The 21,412-nt window shown below is 42.7% G+C and overlaps 1 protein-coding gene across 7 annotated transcripts in view; it reads left to right on the top strand.

Moving 5' to 3' along the window:
• Window positions 1-290: 290 nt before the first annotated feature.
• Window positions 291-21,412, top strand: part of KANSL1L (KAT8 regulatory NSL complex subunit 1 like) — a 63,108-nt gene continuing 41,986 nt past the window's right edge. For 5 of the 7 annotated variants that reach the window (XR_008534580.2, XM_054636233.2, XM_054636238.2 and 2 more), the window contains exons 1-2: window positions 291-446; window positions 7,731-8,836. Coding sequence is in view for 6 of the 7 variants with exons in the window: in XM_054636233.2 (XP_054492208.2) it covers window positions 7,761-8,836 (1,076 nt within the window). In the remaining variant the exon portion in view is untranslated. Of the gene's footprint in view, window positions 447-3,227; window positions 4,399-7,730; window positions 8,837-21,412 lie in introns of those variants that run through there. The other 2 variants (XM_054636236.2, XM_054636234.2) reach the window with 2 other exon arrangements.

Genomic DNA, 21,412 nt, shown 5'->3' on the forward strand with positions numbered 1-21,412 from the left:
GGCAGTGTGATGCAGGTGAACTTGAGAGCTGTTTATTTGCGATAGTAACTCGGACTTGTGTGTGTTTAGGAGTTTTTTTTAGCTCTTTACCCACGCTGGGCATTAATAGTTGAAGCTGCTCGGAGCGGGGAGCGGCGCTACCCCCTTCCCTCCCACACGGCCCCGGCGCGCGGGGGGGGTGAGGGGAGGGCGGTGTCCTCGCGTCAGGCGGGGCCCCGCCAATGGCGGGAGGCCACGCCCCCGGCCCGAGCCACGCCCCCCGGCGTCCCGGATTGGCCGCGCTCCTCCCCCTGAGGAGCGGGGGAGGCCCCGCCCCGCCGCGCTGCGCTTTAGCTGGGCGCGGACTCTTCAAGAGCGGCAGTGTGAGCCGTGGCGGGCGCCGTGCTGTGCGGGGTTGAGGCGGCGCCGGCGCCCGTGCCGCTGCGGAGAACCCGCCGGACGCGGAGGCAAGCGCGGGGCGCGGCGCGGCGGGGCGCCGTGAGGCGGCGGGGGCACGGAGGGGCCGGGCGGCGGTTGGTTCCCGCGGCGGGAGTGGCGTGTGCGCATGCGCGGGGTGGGGGCGGGGCGGGGGTAACGGTCCGTGCGCGCGGTGGGGCGGGGCCGGCGGCCGTGAGGCGGGGGCGGAGCCCGTGCAGGGGCGGGGCCGCTCCGTGCCCGCCCCGCGTGTCCCAGCCGGGATTTAAACAGCGGATGGAAACTTCCCGCTGGGAATCTGTGTGTGCCCACCTAGTGCTGTGCCCCGGGGGGACCCCGGACTGGAATATGTGTGTGGACACCTAGTGCTGTGCCCCGGAGGGACCCCGCACTGGAATCTGCGTGTACCCACCTGGTGCTGTGCCTCGGGGGGATCCCCGGGCTGGAATGTGTGTGCCCACCTAGTGCTGTGCCCCAGGGATCCCAGCCTGGAATCTGTGCGTGCCCACCTAGTGCTGTGCCCCGGGGATCCCAGCCTGGAATCTGTGTGTGCCCACCTAGTGCTGTGCCCCGTGGATCCCCGGACTGGAATCTGTATGTGCCCACCTAGTGCTGTGCCCCGGGGATCCCAGACTGGAATCTGTGTGTGCCCACCTAGTGCTGTGTCCCGGGGATCCCCGGACTGGAATCTGTCTGTGCCCACCTAGTGCTGTGCCCCGGGGGCACCCCGGACTGGAATCTGTGTGTGCCCACCTAGTGCTGTGCCTCACGGGGATCCCAGCCTGGAATCTGTATGTGCCCACCTAGTGCTGTGCCCCGGGGATCCCAGCCTGGAATCTGCGTGTGCCCACCTAGTGCTGTGCCCCGGGGGCACCCCGGACTGGAATCTGTGTGTGCCCACCTAGTGCTGTGCCCTGTGGATCCCCGGACTGAAATCTGTGTGTGCCCACCTAGTGCTGCGCCCCGGGGATCCCAGCCTGGAATCTGTATGTGCCCACCTAGTGCTGTGCCCCGGGGATCCCAGCCTGGAATCTGCGTGTGCCCACCTAGTGCTGTGCCCTGTGGATCCCCGGACTGGAATCTGTGTGTGCCCGCCTAGTGCTGTGCCCTGTGGATCCCCGGGCTGGAATCTGTGTGTGCCCACCTAGTGCTGTGCCCCGGGGATCCCAGACTGGAATCTGTGTGTGCCCACCTAGTGCTGTGCCACGGGGATCCCCGGACTGGAATCTGTGTGTGCCCACCTAGTGCTGTGCCACGGGGATCCCCGGACTGGAATCTGTGTGTGCCCACCTAGTGCTGTGCCACGGGGATCCCAGACTGGAATCTGTGTGTGCCCACCTAGTGCTGTGCCCTGGGGATCCCAGACTGGAATCTCTGTGTGCCCCCCTAGTGCTGTGCCCCGGGGATCCCAGCCTGGAATCTGTGTGTGCCCACCTAGTGCTGTGCCCCGGGGATCCCAGCCTGGAATCTGTGTGTGTCCCCCTAGTGCTGTGCCCCGGGGATCCCAGACTGGCACCTGCTGGGAATCTCCATGTACCCACTTAGTGCTGTGCCTCAGGGGTACCCCGGGCTGGCACCACTTACAGGGCTGCACGTTTTGGATGGAGTAGTTAGCAAAGCAACTCAGATCCAGGTCCTGCAGCCTGCTTTGAGAGCTCCTCTGTGCTTCTGAGCTATTCTTTCCATCCACTTTTTGCAAAATGAAGCATGTCCCCCCTACAAAAATGTAGCACTGACTGAGGTATTCCGAACCTACCCTTCTCTAATGGGAATTTTCAATTTCCAATTTGCAATGTGAGCCAATTAAAAAAAATCCAAATTATTAAAGTATGCCTCTTATCAAAAGTTAAATACTCCTTTTTTGTGCTAGTTTAATAAAAAGGAAATAGTAAAAATTACCCAGAAAGCAGTCTGTGTGCCTTAGGACTCTCCTGCTGTATTGGTCCATGGTTTGAAATCCTGGGGAATGTTCTGAGGAGCTTAAATTCCAGTCATCTTAATTAGTGTCTTAAGAGCTGAGTGGGTCTCATTTAAGACCAGGTTTTATAGCCCTCTCTTCAAAGGCTGAAATTCAAAAGTATCACTGAAATGTGGATACGAGATTTACAATGAAAGGTACCAGAAGACATTGCGGATATTTGTTAGAGACATGTGTACAACTTTCTTACAGAGGCACCTGTTGTACTACAAAAAGCATTTAACATATATTAAAAATTACTTCCGGTGTTGCTTTGCAAATATGGTGTTATAGACTGAAGAAGAATTAGTTGATGATGTAGTAGTAAACCTGGAAGTTATATAGATTCTGTTCAGAAGCAGATCTGAACAAGGAGGAAAACAAACCTGTTCAGATGTTTTAATGAGCCATGGATTTTACCCTAAGTTAGTACTGATGAGTTCCACTTGAAGTGCCTCCTTTTGGATGTTTTTTTGATTGAAACTTTGGGTGGTCTGCCTTAAATGGAGATCTCTTAGTGTTCAAAGAGAGATCCTTTTGGGGGGGGGGGGTGTGCTGTATTTTGGTGGGGTTTTTTTGGTTTTTTTTTTTTCCAAGTAGGAGGATTTTGTGCTTATATCTTCTGGGGTGTACAAATCACTAGAGTGTTTTGTCTGGATAGTTGTGCCTGCACAGTGAGCACTGCTGAACGTGGAGACTCCCCACTGATCCTGTTTGGCTTTATGAGCTTTTTCCCAGTCTATTAATAGAACAAAATACTAAAATGCTTAAATACACATCATGAGTGACTGGTCGGCTTTTGAAGAGAAAACAAAAGCTGCCTACTGAAATGATATTTTTTTTTTTCACTCTTAAAGGCTGGTCCCAGGTGTGTTATTAAACATGGGCTTCTTTCCTTTTCCTTTCATACTCCTAACCAGGACATGCCCAGTGGGACCAATATCTTTTATAGGGTCGTTGCTGCAGACTATTCCATGAGAAAATGCACACTGTGCTATCGAGCTCTTCTTGGTATTCTTAGAAACCACTACCATCCTGAAGGTTTTCCAAAAATTGGGAGGGGTAGTTAAAGGCTGAGGGATGCCTGGCACCAGGCAAGGCTTGCAGAGGCTGGCCAGGCTCAGGTCCTGTGTGCTGCACTCTGCTGAGGCAGTGCTGCAGCAGTGCCTGCCTGCCAGAGCACTTTATTTTTGGCCAGTGATTATCAGCAAGGCTGCCCAGGAGGAGCTGGCTGGGGATTACAGGACAAACAGCACAAAGCTGTAGGAAACCGGGTTTTGGCAGTTGGGTTGCAATTCGCTTTTGTAGCTGCCCTCTCTTCTGCAGGTTGTCTCTAAGAGGCCTTTAAACAGGTTGAAATACAGTATTTTTGAGCATTCTTGCTGAGATTCATTTTGGGTGTTTCACCAGAGGCTGGCTGCTGTCAGGGACTTTGCTTTGCTTTTGAAATGCCATCTATGCAAGGAATAAACAGTGGAAGTTGGCTTATCTGAAACACTGGTAATCTGTGAGTAAGCTGGAAACAGTCATATTAATTTAAAATGTTGTTTGTAGGCTTCTGAGTTTCACAAGAAAAATAATCGTAAAAATTTCCTTCTGGTCTCAAGGAATCTCATTATTAAGGAGAAAATTTAAGGTGTTTATGATGAGGAAAAATGACTCAATTTACAAGGAGAGAAGGCTGCTACAGAGGAGCTTTAAAAAGCCTCCTGCGAGTGGAGTTTTATTGTCATTGGAAACTAAAAGCTCACAAACAAAAAAAAAATCCACTAAAAGACCAAGCAATCCTTCCCCCAAGCAAAAATCCCCCTGAACACTGTCTGCAGCGTTGTGTAACCAAAGTGATAGTGTTATGCAAGGGGGAGAAGAGTCAAAAAGTGAAAGGACTGTAAACAAAAGCTGGGAAGGGAGGGAGTGCCACCCTGTGTGCTGAGTTGTGGCTGGGTTTTGTTGTGTTTCTTTTAATAGGGTGCTGCTAATCACAACATGAAGACACTCGTTTCAGGATTTAGGCAAATTCTCTTGAGGTAAGCCTGGTAGGGAAAGGGTATAAGGGAGAAGTGTCAAGGGAGGACAAAGAAATGAGCAGAGGGAGAGGAAGAGGAGCAGGAGCCACTGGGGGTTAGGAACCTGTGGCTGCAGTGGTGGAGGGGAGCAGGGTGCAGGTCCTGCTGTGGTAAACTGCAATTCCCAGCTAGATCCTCCTGGGTAATTAAGGCATTAGGGGAGGATAAGCATACAGTCACTTTAAACATCAGTTGCTTTACTGTGTTTGTCTGGTACTTGTCTCTTCCCTTCCCCAGTACTTATTTAATGTCAGTTTTTCTTTTTACAATACTCTTTAGTCTTTCAAGTGGAGTGTTTTGGTACATGAAAAGCTGTTTAGCAGAATTTCAGCTCTTATGGTTTTGAAGCCTCAAGTAATACACAATGCAAAAAAAAAAAAAAAAAACTGTGAAATGGTTTACTTATGACAGAAAAACTTTTCTCAGAATGAAAATAATTTTCCAGTATTCCACTTTGCAGTACTTGTCTTTCCTCCCTCTTTGCCTTTATTTTTCCCCCCCTCCAAGATAGTAGATTTTGCTTTGGAAATTCACTTCCAATATGGGTGGAATGAAATAATTTTTTGCAACTTTCTGCCAAAATTAAATAAAATGTGTAAAAATGTAAATTGTATAACTTTTGTCAAGTTAAGTGCTTGTACTAAAATTTGCTTATAATTTTTTTGCAGCAGATACTTTGTTTGGCTCCTGTACCTATGACATTTTTTTGTGTTTGTGTGTGTGTGTGAACTTCTTGGAGAAATGCCAAGGGCTGGACACTGTGGCAGTACCAGCCTCTCAAAGTTCTTTTTGATGTCACTGTAGTGAGATGAGCACACCTGAGTGTCTCACACTGTCTTCAGGGCAGAAACATTGTATGAAATTTCCAAGTTGCTGGGTAAGGGGGTGTTAATTGTGATTTCCTTCTTAAAAAGCATTTTATTTATTTTTCAGCTGCTTTGTAGTTTAAGCATATTTGGTCAGGCACTCCAAATGAGTGATTTGTCAATGCTCTTTAGTTCAGTGTTTGTGTTCCATATGAGGGTGCTTTGATTCTTCCCCTCTTTCCCCTAGAAGAGTTGAAAAGTCCTCCAGATGAAAACAAAATAAGTGGTAATGATATTCATTGCAATTTTGGAAATTTGAAACTGTACCAAAAGGGTATGTGGTGTTTGAGGGAATGCGATGGAGTTAAAACCCAGCACTATAAAGTTTTGTGCTGCCAGTTCTTTGAATAACCTCCATCTTCATACAGGTATGTGATCCACATCTCCAAAGTACTTTTTTGCCTGAACAGCTGCACTTTGTGTGGATGTTTCCTGGGTTTCAGGAGTAGCAACCTGTGCCTGCTAAACCAAACCACTCAGACTAAGGGAGGTGGATGGTAAAGTTGGGACAGTAATAAATACATTCCTAGGTGCATGTGGATCCCTGGCTGATGGTGCTCTTCTTGGAGAGCTTCTTGGAATTCTCAGGGACAGTCAAACACAGGGATTCCTGAGCTCACATTAACCCCACTGAGGAACTGTTCAGTTCTCTCCCCTTATGTTTTAGCCATGCAGGGTTGCTCTGACTTGCTGTAGTTATTTGCCATTATGTTAGGGCCAGGGAGGCATTGGTGTCTGAATTCACACTCCTTTGGATTTTCAGATTTGCAGGCCTGATAGCTTTTACAGGAGGAAAGACACGAGTCAGCCAGGTGCTGAGAGCATTACTGAGTCACCAGAGCTTTAGGATTGGGGCTCCAGCTCTCAGCTGTGCATTTCCCTGTCTGATCCTAGAAAGGGGCTCTTCCTGAACAGCTGTCCACTGGGAGGACTTTGTGCTGAGCTCCTCTTAAGGCTGAAGTTATTGGTTTATTTATAAGGGTTCAAATCCTGGGGATTTTAATGGTATCATTTATGATTAGCAGTAAGACCCCCAAACCTGGTGCCAGTGATGCCAGGAGAGTGATGTGCAGAGATGAAAACCTTGTGGATGAGGTACCCATGGAGCAATGAAAGGTGAATAAAGCATACAGAGAGTGGTAAGGCAGTACTGGAGCATGTGGCTCTCCGTGTTCGGCTTCATGTTTTGAGGGTTAAGGAGCAAGTATCCAAACTGTATTTCTCAGCTCCCTAGGTTTCCACATCTCACTTTAATGTTTGCACCTTCAGTGTAAAAAAAACCTGTAGTTATAAACAAGCTAAGGCTTCAGACAGATCTTTTCTTAAGATCCATATGTGGTAGTCTCAGAATCGTTGACCCCTTATGGGATCTGTGCATTGAAAGTTGCTGAGCTAGGCAGTTGCTGGGGAGATCAAGGAAACTGGAGACATGAAAAGGAGGGCAGTGGGAGTGCTGCTCAACTAGTGCACAGTTCAACAGAATTTACTGTGGCATTGCTGTGCTGCACCCACTTTTGCTACTGCTCTCATATGGTTTCTGGTTTTGTCTCTAGATTCTTAATGAAGAGCTGACAGGAATTTACCTTTCAGGCTTCTGCAGGCCATGTTCAGTTAAATCATTCATTAGGTTTATTTAAGCATCTCCTTAACAAAGTTGTAAGTACTGTGCAAGGGATTCCTGCGTAGAATAGATACAGTATGACTTGGCAGCATAGCTGCTGACAAGAAGGGGTGAAGGTTGACATTGGTCTTTTGATCCCAAAGTCTGGGAGCCCTTTGTTAATTGGCAAGCCACAAGCAAAAGGATTTGTCAAGGAGAACTGTCATTTCTCAATTTGCTATGAAAAATAATCTGTATGTATTACACAGTGCCTGATGAATAGAATGGTATCCAAAGACACAGGAAAGAATTCTTTTTTGGTAGGAAACTTCAGAACATAGAGGTTTCTATTTTGAAAGTATTAGCCTTGTTGATTGGTTTCTAATGTGTATTTATAAGAATGTATACTAGTTCATCAAATGCTTTCTTTATATAGATTTGCAGTAAATACATTTCTCATAATAGTGCCAGTCACATTGCTCAAGGTCATGTTTTTCAGTTTGGGCAAGGTTAGATGACAGACCTGAACTTTTTGGGTCTTATTTCTCAGACTGATAGAATCAAAAATGAAATGAGGTATGAACACTTATTCCCCTGAGATGTAAAGTCTTTCATTGCACACAGAACAGCCTCTGAATGAAATAAAGAAAAAACAGAAAGGGTGTTCTTGTTTGACTTGGGAGGCAACAGGGTCTGTGTTCTTTAGATAACATCCCTTTTTATGGAATTTTTGAATGACGTTGAGAGAATGAAATGTCTAACAGAGTTGTTGTATTTGTACTGTGTCATGAAAATGAGAAAATTTACATGGCCCATGTTATTTTCAGGTTTGCTGTAAACTACCTACCGTAGCTATAATGACACCAGCTCTCAGAGAGGCAACAACAAAAGGTCATGGTATCCACTTGTCACCTTCTTTGTCCTCTAGAGCTATGGAGTCTGATACAGCTTTGTGCATGGAAAATTCCAGAGCAGTGGAAGAGAAGATAAAAGAGGACTCCATCGCACGGATTACTTGCTCAGTCCTGGGGTTCCCCACTGCTGAGCCCAACCTCAGGAATGACATCTTCAGTGTGCAGCATTTTGGTTCCCCACCATCCTCCAAGTGCTATCAGTCTGTCTTGTTAATGAGTACAAATTCTGCGTTTAACAACAAAACTGGTAAGCAAACGAAAGCAGGAGAGCCTGGCTGCTCCAAGATGAGAAAGTCATTACATAATGGGGCTGACACATCATTTGGTCATATTAGTCACTCAGAACCTGAGCAACAGGTCAAAGGGGCAGCATTTTCAGAGACCACATCTCCAAACTTGGCAGGAATGCAGAGACTTTCAGGTTCAAGTGTAACTGAATCCAGTAACGCAGAAGAAATGCAACTTTTAAATGGTAAATGGTACAAGAAGAATGGGGTTTTGGGTAGGCCTTTGGAAGTCTGCACTGAAACAATAAAAGGGGATTTATTACACCAAATTCTTCACGGGCCTTCAGAAGGGATTTTGAGCTGCACCCAGGAGGAGGTGTACGCTCGCTTACTCCAGTGTGTCACTAAGCAACAAATGGAAATCAGTCGCGCCAAAAGAACTCAGAAGCGTTTACAAATGCTCCTGGCAAAGCACGTTATCAAACACTGTGATCAGCAGCTGAAGTGCTTTGTGAAACATCAGCTTCAGAGAATGAAGGTTTTCCATGAGCCAGCTAGATTTTTGAGCAATAGCTCCCTCAGATGCACTGAAGGTTGGCCGGAAAACAACACAACTCCTTCGGAGAGTAGTTTGGGTGTGGATGTACAGAACGGAGTTAGCGTCGCACCAGGTGAAATCCGTGGCTTTGCACTTTCTACTGGAGGGCTCCTGTCTCGTGTGGAGAAGGACCTGGACTCTGATGCAACGTGTAGCAGCTCAGATGAAGATGGTGAGGAACAGACTGTGGAAGCGTAAGTGTTAAAATTCCTGCTTAGACTCATGTGCTTCTTACTTGTAAATCAGGATGGAAGGGTCTAGACCTACAGATTCCATCTTGTGTGAGTAACCTCACTCAATAGATAGTCTTACTGAAATCAGCAAGACTGACAGTGTGAGCTGGGTTTGGCAGAAAGTAACAACTTCTAATTAATGCATTTGAGGAGCAGTTGCTTTACTGGATTGCAGAGAACTAGAGTACTGCACTCTCTGTTTGCATTCCATCAATACTGCTAATACTTGAATGATGCTGTAAATCAAATAGTGATTGCTGGAAATACTTGAGGCCAGAATGAAAATAATTTTAATTTTACTCTGGAGTTATTAAGAATTAGTCAATAGTAGGATCTTGAAATCCACCATGTTGTGATAATGAGTAAAAATTTAAAATTATCATCTGATGCGGATATGAAGCCATCCAGTATTTGGTGATTGGTATATTGAAAAAGTTTGGATCTTTAGCTTGTAATTTTAAAAATACTAATTTACTTCCTGAAGTCACTCTGCAACTATGAATGTAGCTAGCAATGGAGTTTTTATTATTGCTGGTATCTTTTTCAGGATGAACCAGAGGAAAATTCATATCATTAGCTAGTTGTTGGCAGGAATCCTGTCAATACAAATTACAAATCAGTGGTGGGTAAGAGAAGATAGTAAAATTGCTCTCTGATGATGCTATAACCTTTTTTCTTTTTTTTTTTTTTACCTCTACCTTGCTACACTGTTATCACAATCTCTTCAGTCAAGAAATTTTAGAAAGCAATGAAAAGACAGCTGCTTTCCTCTTCCCAAAGCTGGAGAGATGAGCATGTCTTAAGGTTTGTTGGGATACAATAGTCAGGACTTCTACACAGAAGAGAGTTGCACACAAATGCAGCAGCTTGGTGGGAACTCCATGATACCCACTTTTCTCATGGGCTCTAATAGATAGTCAGGACAGGGTTTGTGTTTATTGGTCTTTCCTTATACCCTCTGCTGTCAGAGAGTGACTAGAAAAAATAAATTAAAAAATACTTTAAAAAACTCACTTCTCATTCTGCTTCCTGGAAAGCATTATGCTCAGAAGAAATCAAGTTAGCTTCTGAAACTGGAAGAGCTTTGCCTGTTACATATTTATAGTTTCAGACCAGCAAGGCTGTATCAAATCTCTGCTGTGTTCTGTTAAGTTCTGTAGGTCTGAAAAACAGAGAAAATGTTTTCATTTTCTTTTACATGTTGTCAGAATGGTAAATACTGTGCTGAAGTCTAGCCAAAGCATAATGACTTGCCAACTAAGTTAGGAACACCTTTAATATTTGAGTTTGCAAAATAATTATTCTTTTGAAATATTTTAACGAAAAACATCATTTGGGCTCTCCCCAGCATAGGAGAATCCACATTCTCCTAACTGATATACTTGAACTTCTAAGTAGTATCTTTGTTCTAGGATTCTTATCTTGTGATTACATGAACTGAAAAAGAAAACTCTTGAGAAATTCTTGATTCTTGAACAGTAGTGGATAATGTAAAACTTGGACCAAAGTTGTGTGATGGTTTTCTTTTTTCTTCTTGCCAGGGACACTTGAGTTTCTAACTCCCCCTGCCAGTCCTTTACCTTTACTCCTTCTTCTGGCTTTGGGCAGTTATCTTTCCACTTAAGGCTTACTCAGTTTACTTTGTAGCACTGATGAAAAAATCCACAGAGGATTATTAAGTGCAAACCCATCACCTTTGGCTCAGGAAATCCCCAAGCTGCTCTTGCTGGGAGCTGAGGGAATGTTCATATTGCTGGAGCAGCACTGCTCCCTCCGTGCCTGCTGTGGTGTAACATTGTTATCTCAGCTATTGCTGGGAGGCAGGAGAACTGGGTAAGATGATCTCTAGTCTGACTCAGTGTGGCCCTTTATTTTGGGTTGTTTATTCTTCTGCCTTTCTTTGTGTTCCTACTGCTGAGCAGTTGTTCAGCACAGCAGCCTCGCTACATTGGCAGGGAAGGAGTCATTGGTTTTTGGGGTGCGCTGCTGGGCCAGCAAGCTCAAAGTACTGCCTGATTTCAGCAAAGACTTGTCTGTGTGCCTAGGCTGAGGAAATGCTTGAATTAACATGCAGTCAGGACAGGCTGTCTCTTATTTGAAATTATCATTATCTTCAGCTCACAATATTTTTCTTCTTTTCTCCAACCCTAAGATTTGCCTTTGTGGCTAAAATGCTGCCCTTTTTTTTGGAGGTAACAAAGGTAAATCAGTTATTCACCAGTTCAGCTTGTCAGAGTTGCTGTTTCCTTGCCACTTTAAGGCCTTCTGGATTGCCTTTCATCGGGACAAAAGAAACAAAGTTAATACCCATTTTTATTTCTACTGAGCAGATTTATATGCTTTGAATTGCCTTTCTGTCATTGGGAATTGGCTCTAAGTGCTTTCCAAAAGCAATGGGATCATGTAGGTGAGACAATACTCATTTCCTCACCTGTATGGAAATTTTTATTTTTCATAGTGAGGGCTTTTACTCTGAATTCCTCTGTGATAATCTTCATAACATTTAACTGTAGTTACTATAAGGTTCAAACAATGTAGTGATGAATGGAAAGAATGTTTTGGTTCTGCCCATATCTCAGTGTACTGATTGCATTTAACTTGAGGGTATAATCATGCTGGTGACTGATCACTGTTGTGACTGTGGTGTTTCTCATTCTTTTCGTGGGGGGAGGAGATACCAATCCAGTGTGCAAGGCAGGGAGGAACCTGCAGTTACCATGTCTACCTAAGAACAGTCTGTTTCCATCAGGAGGGAGAAGTTGATTCCAGCTCCAATTCCTCATGCTACATAACAAACCTGGAGTTATTTTTAGCCTTTTGAACCTGTTCATTCTCATTATCCTGAAGAGAGTTTTTCCCAATGAGTATTGACATAAGCTCTTCTGAGCTGTATCTCAATGCTTTGTGGCTCAAGTAAGATTGTCTCTATCCATCTATTTCAATACCTTTGTTGTTCAGTTGCAAATAGCTGTTGTAAGATATTTAAACCATTGTTCCTGCATTACATAGATTCTGTCCTCAAGACAAGAGAGGTCCTTGGTCTGCTGACCAAGGCAATTCACAGTACTTAACAAACTTCTCTAGTTCCTAGAGTAATTGGAAAGGCTCACTCATTTCAAGAGTTTAATCAAAACATATTTTATTCTTTTGAGAGTCTACTAAAAAGAAATATGAAAAAATGATTGTCTGTCTTCAGGACCTTTGTCATTTTGCTGCTACTGTCAGCTCATGAATGTCTTTAACCTGTCAGTTTTCATAGCACCACATTTCCAGCAGTAATTTTTGGTGTGTTTTAGGACATTCCATCCTTTGGGCATAGGAAATTCTCTCAGGGGATGTGGTAGTCCTTCTCTGTAGTTTCTCAAAGGCAGCTTTTAGGTGCTGCTCTCTGGCTCACTGGTAGGTGTTAGAAACCAGAGCAGAATGCCCAAGGAAGGCAACACAAAGCTGACCATGAGTAATTCCTTTAGGTTTTCATAACTAACACTTGATTTGCAGCATAGACAACATTTCACCAGCTGAATTTACGTCAAACTTGTTGATCTTTGCGGTTCGTGAAGATGAAAGATTACACATAGAAATGGTCATAGATTTCAAACAAGGTGAATTGAATGATGATGTGAGCTCAAAAGTTTTACAACAGCACAGCTCTACTCTGGCAGCAGTGTGTATCCTGCTAGGCCTACTCCTCATTCTTATTGATGTATTTTGTGTCTATTCCTGGTGTGGTAGGAAATACAATGTACCACAAAGAACTCTGATGCTCAGGTAGTCATTTGGGAAACCTGTGAAGTTGCAGAGTGCAGAGTTTTTCTTCTATGTACACTACATGTGTGATCTTCCAGAATCAAAGGCTACATCACTGTGGTTCTTTGAAGAAACAGCTGCTCACTCCATCAAAAAATACTACATGCAGCTAATCATTTAGACAGAAAACCTGCTTGCAGTAGATTTTTTCTGCAAAATAAGTAGTTCTTTGTACTCATGACAAGTCCTGTGCCTTGTTTTCCCTGTTCTCCTTTCCCTATCCAAATACAATCCTTTTGAATCATTTGGTGGGATTTTCCCTCTGAAATGTTTTCATGCCTTTCCCTCTGATTTTGAAAGACATGTTTTACTGATTATCCTCCAGCAACCTCAAGCCTGATGAAGAGGCACTGTTACATTTTTCCATGCCCACAGGATTTGTTGTGCCTGGAAACTTTTATAATGAATGTGAAGAGATAGTAAATCTTTCTCTTTTTTTTTTCTCCTTTATTTTTTTCCCCCTTGGATTGCTAGTTGGAAAGAGAAGATGGGAAATCTGCTTTTAGTACAAACATGTGATGGGGAGGGGAGCATTGAGCAGAGAAAATACAGGAAGGAAGAAAACATTATGACTAGTATCTCCAGATCTAATCTGTTTGTTCTAGATCATTTTCCATTTTTCCTAGCATTTTTTTTTGTGGCTAACTGAGCAACATCAATGCAGTTCTGCAGGCCTGGCTATACATGGCACTGCTTAAGGGACAAGGTTTATTGCAAGTCTTGGAGCCACTTTATAAAGGGAGGATGTTTGTTTTTGCAAGGTCAGGTCCTAATTTTCCACACTGAGCTGTAATTTCACTTCATGCCTGATATGAGAACTGAATTATGAGTTTGGGAAGGGAAGGAAGAGAGTCTGCCAGGGCAAAATGCTGCTCTTAGGCACAAACCTCCACTTGTTTCCTGGTTTTAACACCTTTTTAATTTATAAGTCCAGGAAATGTCTTATTTGCATAGAAGATTAATATGAGGACTTTTGAATAAGTATAAATTCACTGGTGTAAATAATATACTGATTTAAGAATGTTTTATGTGTTGCTTTTTCAAGAATTCCATTTTCTCAATTCTTGGCTCCCATCACTAGGATGTGGGAAGAGAATGAAAAAAAGATAGCTTTACATTACCTTCTGTTTTAACTCTTAGGATACATGTATTATCTCAGAATATATTTAACCTCTCTTGGCTAGGTTTCCATAAGATGAATTAATAACTTCTTCAGGGTCCCACATGCATTTACTGTTTTGCCTTAGAGTTCTCAGTGCAGCAATAAAAACTTGCTGTTGAGCAGGACTTTGCTCTCACAAAACCAGAGCAATGCTCCTGTGAGTGGGGATCCTGATTTCTAACCTGTAATTACATTAATATTTTTTTGCAGCTGCTGAAGGCAGACTGGAAGGTTTTAGTGAAAGGTAGAAGGTTTGACAGGTTTTAACCTGCAAGGGAAACTTGGAGCTGGGAATCTCAAATATTTTCAGTTAGATGGGTGTTGAATTCATATTAAATAAAAACTTGGCATTACTCTTCTTAATAACTTTTTAATACACAGTCAAGATAGTGTAGTAGAATAGCAAGTCTAATAAGCAGGCACATGTGTGTGCATATATAACCTTGTATGCTTAATTAAATTGGAGACAAGAGGAATTTGGTGCTTGATGTCAAGTGCTGATTAATCAGTGTTTTATGGCTAGCTTTTTTCCTTCACTAAGCTGAGAAATGTGTTTGTTTTAATTAAAATCCTTGCTTATAAACAACAATGAACTGTCTTTATAACTTCTTGTAAAGCAAGGGCAGTGTTATTTTGGTTTATAGCTAACACTGATTTAGTGAGAATCTACTTCAAAGGGATACACCCAGTGCCTTTGAAAATCAGCATACATGGGCCCCTGATACAGGAAATAATTTAAGTGCTTTCCTTTTCACATGAAGTAAAAAGTGTGCATAAAGACTTCCCAAAATAGGAATGCTCTCCTGTAACAGGGTTTCATTCATCCTGCTAAATATGGATTAGGAATGTGATGTTAGATGTTGGATTTAAATATATTGACCTGTGCTCCTTTTTTACTGAAACAGCTGTAAATTATTTTTTTTGCATCCACACACTTTGCCTAGCTCTTGTGAGTTAAAAGAAGTTTTCTGTTGGGGAATTTAAATAAATTCAGTTTTCAGTTAGCAAACTTTTAGTTGCTGATTCTGCTGTTGGAAAAACAAATAAACCTGAAGGTCTGTGTTTGAATATATGTAATATAAACTCCCTTTCTTCCCAGCCCATGGGGTAGATTGAGCAGCAGAAAAACTCAGTGAAATTCAATCCCAGGCTCCTGCAAAACACCCAAATTGCAAACTGTTCAAACATACATTCACATATATATATACACTGATTTATAGGATGGAATTGGAGCTTAATGAATCCCATACCCATCTTTTCCTTATAAGAATATACATACAAATTTTGGAGTAAACTTCAGTGGCTGGACAGCATTGATATGCTGTGTATGTGCTGTCATAATGTTCCATTTGCACAGATCTTGAAAGGAGTGTATTTTGTAAGTTCTGCCTTATTTTATGTTGAGCATGGGCTACAGATGTAGCATTACTTGGTTTCTTTGTGAAGGGCAGTTGTGTAATACTTAGAGAGAATTTCCAGGCCTGTGTTCCTGGTGTTTTGTTGTTAATCTATTGATGTTGTGCCATTTCAAAAGCAAGAAAAGAAGCTCATTTCAAGGCAGCCCTGCTGTTCTTGAAGTTTCTTTCTCTGCATTTTAGCACTACCTGCTTCTCTGCTTCCTGTTGAACTGATGTACAGCATGTTGGTGTGCTGGAGCAGACAATACAATCTTAAAAATGAATATTACAATGTTTTTAACAAAAGCCATTGGCAGATACTCAAATTACAGCATGTTGGGTTTTTTTCTTCTTTTATGAAGAGGAAGTGCTGCTGGTTGTTTACCTTTTGCAGGTTTTTCTTTCTGGGCAGTTAATATTCTGGCTGACTCCACCTTCACTAACCCCCTTGGCCTTTTATAATTAACTCAGCTCTAAAGAATTACGTAAACAGAGCTGGAGGTGAAGAGCACCTACCAGCTTGTGAAGCCAGCCATTGGAAAGATTCAGGACTCTAAGAGATCCTTTAAGAATCTGAGTTTTTAATCTGTTCTGTCCCCAAACTGAGTTAACAATTCAATACAAGTATAACAGTTCAGTGTCTAATGTAAAACAGCAGCAGTAGTGTGATCCTTTGCAGGACCCCTGTAGCAGGCAAATACTGTCTGTGGCATCTCATCAGTTTGGAAGATGTGATTTCCCTATCACATAGGGAGCATATGAAGTGCACCAGTGAAATTCTTCTGAAATCTCTCCCTTTCTAGGGTATTTAGGCACAGAGACTTTCTCTTTTAATATTTTCAGTTTTCTCCTGCAGCCTTTTGTCTCTGAATATTGATTTTCTTTTTCTCCCCACTGTCCCTTTTCATTTTGTGGAAGATGTAAAAATTCGATTCCATAGCTATTTAATTTCTTGCTACCTAATTTTTTCCCCCATAAATTTTCTCTTCAAGAGAAAAATCACAGCTATAGTTGATAATTTCAGGTGCTACTGCATAAATTCTTCAGGTCTGATGGCATAGCAGAAGTTTTCAGCTGGGTACAGGTTTTTTGTTTGGGAAGATAAGATGTGTGTTATATGTTGGTATCAACATGCAGTATTGGATGCAATTCTGAAAATACTGAATGGCCTCAGTGTGTCAGAGATGGTGGGACCAGCCATGCTTGCCAGAAATTATAATTTTAATAAGCAGTTGCTGATGTCTGTAGATGATAGGGAGAACTATAAGCCATGTTTTGGGAAGCTATGTGGTGCTTCAGAGGAAAGTGTCTGCCAGGTAAAACTTCCTGTTAAACACCAAAGGAGGTAGCAACCTTGTAGGATCCAGAAGAATGACCTGGCTGCAGATCTTCACAGAGATTGCAAGCTAATTTTGAGCACCAGACAAATTCCCTTGATTGATTTTTTGGAGTAGGAGTGGGCAGCAGGGAGTGCATAGCTTGGTTTGGTGTTGGTTATTCCAGAACAGCAGCACACTGCTCCTGAAAGGTCTGAGCAAAGGCTGGGAGTGAACTGCTGCAGTAAATAGTGGGGTTTTTATGTAATGTTGTCAGCCAAAATTGTTACAGTTTGGTTTTAATCTTTTTTGTACTCAGGAATGCATAGAAGAGATTGCATTCACAAAACGGCACACACTGGTTTTTTTAGTTATGTGGTTATTAGGGGTTTAACAGTTAACTGATCCAGGGGAATTAATGCTTAAACAGCAACTGAAGTTAGTTCATTCTGAAAACAAACATTGTGTAGGTGTTCTGGAAGAATTAGTCCTTGAGAAAGCATTTACGGGTCATTTCATAGTTGGACATATTTGTTCAGCTATTACAAGTGTTGGAGGTTTTGGTTGGGAGTGGGCACACACTTATCTCATGACTGAAATCTAGATAAGCTTATCTAAAATACAAGCATATCTGAATTCACCTAATTTGAATGTTTTATATAATCTAGTCTTTGTAGGTAATCTCTTATTTACTGTCAGTGTCTGCAGAGAGAAGAAAAATGGATGTGTTGAATTTCTCCATTTCACCATGCTGAGTGTGGGCCCAGGTATCAGAAGCCCTGGGCCCACATTAGTGGCTTGCAAGAAAATCCTTGTGTTCAGGACAGTTGTTTTTTGGGCTTTACCTTGTGTGGTCAGAGAACTGAGTGTAATGGTGGTGAAAAATCAGAGACAGCTGAGGAAGTTCACAACTTACCAGCTCCAGTCCTGGAGGGACTCCCACCACACTAGTGTGCTGTGGGGCATTTGTGATAGAGTGCTGTGTGGAGAATATTTTGTATTTTTGTACAGCTGGGTGAGATTCCCAAGAGAATTGGGGGATGAGTGATTTTTTTCCCAATGTTTCATGAAGTTTATGGTGAGTCATATGATGTCTGGATGGAACTTAAGGACTGGAGAACCTTCTGATTTCTTCTGGCTTTTCAGTTTCTGAAGATCAGTCCTTCATCAAAACAGTAAACTTCTGCCATTGTTTTCAGTGACTCCCACTAAGGAGGGTGATCAGCTCTTTATCCTGAGGGTAGAATCACTCTGTGATTTATGAGCTGCTTCTTGCTCCCAAGTACTTCACTGCTGTGTGATTGGCAATAGGCTTCTGTTAGCCCAGGAGTTCCCAGTGAGAGGAGATGAACCGACAGGGATGGTGGAGATCACTTTAGAGATATCATCTGAAAACTGGGTGCCAGAACAATGTGCATTAAACCAAAGGGAACATCACCCAGCAGAAAGAGCAAAACACCCCATGTTGAGAGACTGAGCAGAAATGTTACCAGGGGATGTCAGGAACAACTGCCCTTCTTATGTTTAATGAAGAATTTTGGAATTGGAGGGGTTTTTTCCCCACCCACCGTATGTGAGTGCCTTTCTCTCTGGTTGTATGCATTTAAGAGTGTTGCTGAAACTTGAAAATGTTGGTGTTTTTAAAGGCTTTTGAAAGGTGATGGTGTTATGAGTTGTGAAATGGTTTTTTGAGTTTTATGTGGGTCTGTTGCAAGCACTCTCCTTTCCTGTTCAGCAGGAAGCATCCTGTCATTGTCCCTGCAGACATGTCATGGCAGGGCATGGTACTTCACCTCACTGGGAATTGCAAAGGTGGAAGGCTTTAGTTTCCTTTAATTTTCAGCATATGAGATGACTTGTGGAGAATCTGCCATGGTCACAGGGCTGCACACTCTTAAATACTCTTTCCTGTGCCCATCACACCTGCTTGAACCAACCTTCCTGAATACTTACTGTCAATCCCAGGTTCTGTGTGTTTTGTGTTTTTTAAACTCCACTGTGTTTCTCCATCATTTATGAACAGTTTTCAGGCTTATTGTTTTGTTTGCTTATAAAAATAAAATATGCCTCTAAGGTTTAAATTCCACCTCTTCTTGTCTCCTGTAACCAAAAAAACCTCAAACCCACACACAAGTGTGTGTAGCACAGCAGTTTTATCTTGGTTAGCTGCTCCCTTTTTTGCTCAGCTACGTTGCCTGCATTTATTTTTTGGGACAAGCTGATCTTATCTATTGGGAAAATATAAATCTCACCCAAAACACAATGGAGGCACTGGAAATACTTCTGAGAGTCCTGTTGTGTTCTGCAGTGTTGATTTGGTCATGTAAAACCATGGTTTGTTCTCAGTGCTTATCTTTGAGGGAAGGTGAGAGTGCTAAGGGGTTCATTCATCTGTGCATTCTGTCCTTAGGTCATGGCTGAAACCTCCTTCAGTTCCAGCACCACCACTGACTGCAATAGCACTGCTTTGTGCTCTTTGCTTGCCTCTTCAGTCTCAGCAGAATACTTAGACTGCCTCTGCTGTTGCTGATGATCCCCAGCTGAACTCTTTTCCATACTTTGGGATGCCCTAGTACAGCCTGAATGTCTGCTGCCAGCTATATTTATGATCATACTTTGTTTGCATTTGGTTTTGTGCTCCTTGTGCCTTGTTTGTTCTGCTGCGTTTCTTTTCTTTCCTTCTCTTGTAAATTGTGCAGGATTGACTTGCAGTCCAACCAAAATAGAAATGCAGGCAGGTATTTTGCATGGAAACAAGTTGGCCCTGATGCAATTCCAGCATGTTTTCTTAGGGGCAATTTAAATGAGATGTATTATTGATACAAAATCAGTATTGCTGTGTTCTCTTCCAATTCTAATAGTCCTGGATGAATGTAGGAGGTCATCTGCAGACTTAGAGTCATTGCAGGAGCAGTAAGTTTATATGCAAATTTAATATTCCACCGTACTACAGTACTGAACGTGAGAAACTTTTACCAGTGTAACATGGTTTATACTGAGTTGCTAGCAGAAGAAAGATTTTGGAATTCCTGTTGAGGATGTATGATCTTGGAGTCAAAAGCACAGGAACCAAGTAAAGATACTTTGTAAAGGGAGCAAACAGGAAGTGGGACAGACAGAAACATCATTTTTTTTGTCTCATTCCCAACAGAAAACAAGAGCAGGAGCTTCTACTTTAGCACCTGCTTTTGACTTCCTCCTCCAGTGACAGGCCTGGTTATTTTTGTAACTGTGCTTGGTTTTTTGGTGTTTGTTTTTTTTTTTTTCTCCTTTGGGTTTGCAGAGTTAATGAATTCTCTGAAGCCACCTTGAAACAACTTCCTTTACTGTGTGAATGTTGAGCTTTTCTGTCTAGCAGGAGCAGATTTACCCAGGTTTGGGGTTTGTTTCAGGGTTGGTTTGGATTTTTTTTTGTTGCAGAAATAGGTTATCATTTGTCACTTGAGTGACTGTACTACTTTGTGTGAACACAGAGGAGAGTGAGGATAGCTCATAGTGATTTTATCTTCCTTAGGAGTTACAAGCTTTACTAAAAGATTTGTAGAGAAATAGGCTTGGAGGAAAAGATGGTTAAAAATAATGCAAGATCAAACAGATAGGAGTGCCAGGGATGGGAACAGAGTTCAGCAATGCTTCTGTCTCTCACCCTGTGTGCAACACATCAAAACTGGGGAAGAGATCTAAACTTAAACTTGCTTCAGTCATGCTGCCCCTAAAATTAAAATTAACCAGGAGCAGCTCTCTAATCCATGGCACTGTGTAGCTGCCCATGCCTTTGAGCAGGCACTGGGCATGGGGCAGCCTGGAGAGACAGACAAGCTAAAATTGCTTCCTTTGGCCTGAGCATAGAATGTTTGTGCTTAGTTTGGTGGAAACCTTTCCTTAGAGTGGGGCCTGAGGACATTGTTACACAGTCTTATTAAATGCTGTTATTTAAATTATCATATAGAATTTAAAGCCTTAGGAAATACTTGCATAGTGTTTTGGAATGAAGCAAAAATGTGCTTAATATGTTTACCAGTGAATGCAATTAATTCAAGATTAAATACTGTGTCTAAGTGGAAAAAGAAATGCAACCATTTTTGAAAAATAACTTGTGATGTAGCTTTGCAGAGGATTCTTGTTTGTGTGTAAGACAGCAATGTACAGAGGTTACAACATTTACCATTCCTTCTGCTGTCAGCTGTGGTTTGATATTGGTTGTGGATTCCCTTGTGCCACACTGATTTCATGCAGTCTAGGTGACATAAGGCCAGTTCTGGCCCTTCCATTCTGCTTCTTGCTCCTCAGCTGTGTACAGAACACCTTCCTTTTCTTCTCACTTCCTTCCCTCTCCTCCTCAGTCTGTTGGAGAGTAGCTCACCTTTCTCCCCAGACTGTTGGATCTAGTTTGGGAGGTGAATCTGTTGGTGTGATTTATTTCCTTTCACCTCAGCTTTCTTTTTACCATGTCCTGGTTTGTGGGATTTCATTGGTCATTTCCTCATTTGCCTTTTGAGAAAGGAGCAGAAATAAACACCTCAATACTCCGGTTGGGGTTTTCTCCCTTATCCTCTTTATTCCTCTTTAACTTCTTTTGGTTAAAATTATTAACTAAGGGATTATTATAGACTCATTAAGCAGCTCTTTCTTAGGACTAGCTTTTTGCCAGAGCAGGGTCCTGAGACAAGTCTTAACTATTCCAGCCACCATGCTTGTGTGAACACATTTAATTAAAAACTTGGAATTCAGACTGCCTCCCTTTCCCAGCAAAGTGCATTTTATGACTTTCAGGAGCACAAACATGCAAAAGCTGTCAATCCCAGAGAAGTTCTTGTCAGGAAGACGTGGTTAAAGCATAACTAATTGGGACTTT

This window comes from Agelaius phoeniceus, chromosome 7 (assembly GCF_051311805.1).
Source record: "Agelaius phoeniceus isolate bAgePho1 chromosome 7, bAgePho1.hap1, whole genome shotgun sequence".
Classification (NCBI taxonomy): domain Eukaryota; kingdom Metazoa; phylum Chordata; class Aves; order Passeriformes; family Icteridae; genus Agelaius; species Agelaius phoeniceus.